The following is a 5,261-nucleotide window of genomic DNA, read 5'->3' on the forward strand; positions in this document are numbered from 1 at the left end:
AGGAGGAGGAGGTGGTGGAGGAGGAGGAGGAGGTGGGCCTTATGAGAAGAATGATAAGAACCAAGGAAAGGTACGACTGAGCCACCTTTCATAGTCTCACAAAATGCTACCCATGTATTTTTTCCAATGCCTGCTCAGAACAGTAAGCAGTAACTACTAACAGTAATTGGTCATTAGAATGAGGAAATGGTGAGTGTAGAACTTGTTTGTTAGGTTCTAAGCAGGTATTAGTAGAAGCAGTTGTGTGAAGCTATATTCGAAATCCAAAAGCTATGGTGAAGCAATGTTAGAGTTAATTCCCTAATTGTGTCATTTCTGCAGAACAAAACATCTCAGATACAACCTCCATTGCTGTAACTCTCCTTCTTACCACCCACTCTAGCACCTTTCAGGAAACTACAAGGAATGAAGGTTGTATATGAGATGTTTTTTTCCTTCAAGACAAACCCCTTAAAGCAGACACCACCTTTTTAGAAGCCAACTTCATTCACGGTGAAGGAGATTGTTAGCAAAGAGTTTTGTTTGGTCTCTTATTTGATTTGTTTAGAAAGAAGATCAAATTCCTAGCCTAGATCTTCTCACCACAGTGAAGCGGATCTCAGTGGCTTCTGTCTAACTATTTTTAATTGTTCCTGAAGTTAATTCCCTGTGCCTTGGCAATCTATGGTTTGTCATTTATGCATGTATCATCAAGAATTAGGTTTTCTCATCTATTTGGGCTTTAAATATTAATTAATACACTTAATTTCATAAACTTACACTAACTTTAACCCAAACTTCAAATTTTAAAAATGCTGTCCATACAGTGAAATGAAAAAGAAACTTGCATGTCTAACAGGTGATCCTATATACATCAGGTGGAATGTTCATGCCTGTAAGATTGTGTTTCACAGAACTTCATCATATAAATATCAGCTAAACTATAATCTTCCCCTTCTTTCTTACGAGCATCTGAGTAAGTATAAAAGAGCCTCAGCTCCTTCTATAATTTTAACTCCATCTCTTTCTAATCTCACTTGACTCCTATTTACAATTCATTTATTATTGGTTTTCCCACTGCACTCTGACTCCTACCATCAAGTAGGAAGACTATAATCCAAATATTCATGAACCAATATTCCTGAATCTCTGAAGTTTCCTTTGAAATTTTCTTTTCATGCCCTTGGTAAAATATATGTTGTTTTCCACAGCTAAAAGAATCATTTGGTAAAAGAAAGAGGGAAATGTTCTAAAATTGAGTGTGGTGATAATTGTACAGCTTCTCTTAATATGATTAAACTACTGAATTGTATGATCTGGGTTATATGCCAATAAACTCATAAAAAAAAGAAAGGTTTATAGATGATGCAATGTCCATCATGATATTCAAGAAAAAATAAGAAGAAACATGAAATTTTTCTTAGCTCCTATGATTAAAGTAAATTTAGATATTTCAACTAGATTGGTGAGGATTTTTAAGTGTAGGCCAAAGATCTCTGTTACTGGTATTTCAAATACCAAAAGGGTCACCCATGGTGAACAGGGTCCATTGGGCTTACAGACTAAGAGCAGAAAGAATGGAGATTCACTTATGAGAGTGTCGCCACTGAAAACTTTATGAATAGCAGCGAAACGTTGTCGGAGATAATGACGGAAGGTGAGACCACCAGATTGGAATGTATTCAAAATAGACTGGTTAAAACTGCCTCCTCAGAGTAGAGCTGTCCCTGGACAGAACAAACCTTTTGAGACAGCTTCATTTGCTGATTGAACATGACTTACAATGCAAAGAAAACGCTGCGTTTCATCAGAACACTGAATGTAGAGCGTATAAATCTAGGAAAATTGGAAGTTGTCAAAATTACATAGAAAACATAAAGGCCAGTAACCTAAGCACTGTTGAGTTAAAATGGACTAGTATTGGCCATGGCCATTTTTAATTGGTTAACCTTTGCTTCCCTACCCTGGGCATGACCAATTAAAGATGAATGGTGTCATACTCATCATCAAAAAGATCGTTTCAAGATCTAGCTTGAAGGACAGTGCTTGAAATACAAAGAATGTGATGAGCTAATAGCTACATGCCACAGGGCACAGTGGGCTCAGGCCTAAGACCAATTGTGAGGGTGGTGTTTCGTTCTGTGGTGCAGATACACGCTCTGAGCCGGCCCTGACTTGCAGCACCTAACCACAAGGAAGCAAAGTGAATAAAACCGTGTTAAGCTGGCTTGTCTACAGAAACAAATACAGTGACCCTCGCATGTGTATGAGAAAGAGTTTTAGGTCAAGAAATAATTTTATGATAAGAAGGCATTCCAGCCAAGTCCAAAGCCCAATGCTAGACAGGGCCCTCTTCAGACTCAATTAGCCGCAGGCTGATGAGGCCAAAAAGTAGTGAGAAGCAGGGAGCTCCTAGGCTGATGAGTGCAGAGTTGCATGGATCCAAAGTTGATGAAAGCCTGGGAGGGCACCACCAGCTCAGGCAGCCCACCTTGGGCTGCCCCTGGAGGTAAACACAGTTTCAGTGACATCCCAGCGAGGAGAAAGATGAAGTGGCAGATTGTGAGAGTTCCCAGAGTCTCTCCCTCTTACACAAAAAAGGCATATAAAGACAACTGATAGTTTGGGTCCCACCCTTCCCCTTCCCCAGGCATGTCTAGTTGACATCAACCCTAAGCATTGCACCAACTATTATTCAAACTTACACAGGAATAAGTAAAGCCAGTGTTGGAGAGTTTGAAGAATTTTACCAACTTCTTTGATCTGAAATTGATCAAATATGTGATCGAGATACATTGACAGTTATTAGTGATTGGAACGCAAATGTTGGAAACAAAGAGGAAAGTTGAATAGTTGGAAAACCTAGATATAACAGAAATGAAGCTGGAGATTGCATGGTAAGAGTTTTGCAAGACCAATGACTTCTTCACTGCAAATACCCTTTTTCAGCAAATAAATGATGACTATACAGGTAGACCTCAGTAGAGGGAATACAAAGGAATCAAATTGACTATGTAAAGCATAGATCCCAAATGTATTCAGCTCATGACCCCCCTTTTCAGAAAAAAATATTAAGCAACTACATTTGTACTAGAGTCCCATGATGTAAGACAAATGCGTAGGCATATGCTTTTGTAACCGCCATAGATCAATCCAACACTGATATAGAGGCTCTAAATCATCAACCAAAGCAAGGTCAGGGGGCAGCTGTAGAACAAACGATATGAAAGTTCATACTGAAGCTGAAGAAAGTTCAAACAAGACCATGAGAACCGAAAAAATTACCTTGAATACATCCCATCTGAATTTAGAACATATCTCAAGAATAGATATGACCAATTGAACAGTAATGACAGAAGACCAGACTGGTGTGCTTCTTCCATGTGGGCTTTGTTGCTTCCCAGCTAGATGGCCGCTTGTTTATCTTCAAGCCTTTATGACCCCAGATGCTCTATCTTTTAGTAGGCAGGCTTTCGTGCTTATGCACCCATTTTGTCTTCAGCGATCTTGTCAGAAAAGTGAGTACACAGAATGCCAAGGGTATTAGAATAAAGTGTTCTTGCATTGAGGAAGTACTTAAGTAGAGGCACAATGTCCATCTGCTACCGTAATACTTATCATTTAAATATATGTACATAGATCTATGTTCCTACCATTATATATAAGTATATTTACATATGTACATGTCTATATTTATTCCTCTATAAATGTTCTCTGCCTCCTAGTTCTTTCCTTTGTTTCCTTTTACTTTCCTCTTGTCCCACTAACATGTTCGACCTTCATTCGGCTTTCAGTAATTTCTCTCAGCTACATTGCACTTGGTCAAACCCCACCAGGCATTTTATGCCCTCCTCACCATCGATTTTAGATCTCTTATTGTTCCCTTGTCCCTGGGTTTGTTAGCACCCCCCACCCTTTTCTCCACCTCCTCCTCTCACATGTCCCCCTGGAACTTCAGTCCTGTTGTTTTCTCCTTGGGATTGTAAACAATCTTGCCTCGCTTATGTAGATAGACATGGTGGGGGTGGGGGGTGGTATAAATAGTTCCAGATCTGTCTGCTGACCCTTATGAATGTTTTCGGATCCAGTTTGATGAGGTGCCAAGGCATGCCCCCCAGTCAGAAGCCTGTTTTCAGGATTCCTCAGGGACTTCATTGCTTTGCTCCCCTTGCTGCTCTATTACTCCCTTTGTGTTTTGCCCAGTGGGGGGAAGGGGGGCATATGTCAGACCAGTCACAATTCCTGTACTGTGTCTCCAGTGCTGTCCCCTGTAGTGCTATGGATCAGTGAGGAGTCATTGTGTCTCATGATGGATTGTGTCTTGTGGTGAGGCCGGCCCCACAATCCTCTCTGTGCATTGGCTACTCTGAGCAGGAATGTCATCCTCAAGGCAGTCAGAGTTTCGGCACTGAAAGAACCATGTGGATACCCCTCCCAGCAATGAGATGCTTACAGTGCCACTGGATCCACAAGACTTCCCACCCACTGGCCTGTGATCTTCCTGCATTCGGCACCATTGCATGTGTTTCATGAATCTGAAGAGAACTTTACAGATTGGTATCAGACAAATGGGCTAATATGGGACTTATGGACTTGATCTGGACTGGGCTGGGATGTTTTCTTAATATATAATTACTCTTTATGTTAAGCTCTTTCTCATTCACATGTGAGTGTCTATGAATTTGTTCTCTAGTCTTCCCAGACTATCACCGGTCCCTTTACTTTGGGACGGGAACAAATATGGATCTTTTTCACTCAGTGGCCAGGTAGCTGTTTTTCAAATACCCTGGCATACACTAGGTGGTCCTTCTAAGGCTGAAGCATCTTGTTGAAACAATGCAGTGAGTATTTCATCAGTTCCTGAATCCTTGGTTTTTGCCGAAGCTGTCAATGCAGCTTCATCTTCATTCAGAATTATTGATTCTTAATCATATGTTACCTCTTACAGCAACCGATTCTTTTTGGTACAGTGACTGTGTATTCCTTCCACATTCATTTGATTCTTCCTGCATCAGTCAATATTTTACTCATGCTTTAATATTTCAATTTGAGCCTGGAATCTTCAAGTTCTTTTAGCTTGAGGTACGCTAAATGTGCTCTTCCTTCTGGCTTTCTAATGCCAGGTCTGTGCACATTGCGTTATAACATTTACCTCGTATTCTTGGCTGTCTTTTGAAATTTTCTGTTCAGCTCTTTTACCATGCCATCTCTTCTATTAGCTTTAGTGACTCTATGTTCAAGAGCAAGCGTCGGGGTCTCTTCTCACATTCCGTTTAGTCCTT

The 5,261-nt window shown here is 40.5% G+C and overlaps 1 protein-coding gene across 1 annotated transcript in view; it reads left to right on the plus strand.

Moving 5' to 3' along the window:
- The window catches only part of UNC80 (unc-80 homolog, NALCN channel complex subunit), a 270,330-nt gene that overhangs the window by 65,099 nt on the left and 199,970 nt on the right, over window positions 1–5,261 (plus strand). The window contains exon 13 of the mRNA XM_045296777.1: window positions 1–70. This exon is cut by the window's left edge and continues 344 nt beyond it. Within this exon, the coding sequence (XP_045152712.1) occupies window positions 1–70 (70 nt within the window). The remainder of the gene's footprint in view (window positions 71–5,261) is intronic.

This window comes from Echinops telfairi, unplaced genomic scaffold (assembly GCF_000313985.2).
Source record: "Echinops telfairi isolate 266 unplaced genomic scaffold, ASM31398v2 ScPeMD7_3;HRSCAF=10, whole genome shotgun sequence".
NCBI lineage: Eukaryota > Metazoa > Chordata > Mammalia > Afrosoricida > Tenrecidae > Echinops > Echinops telfairi.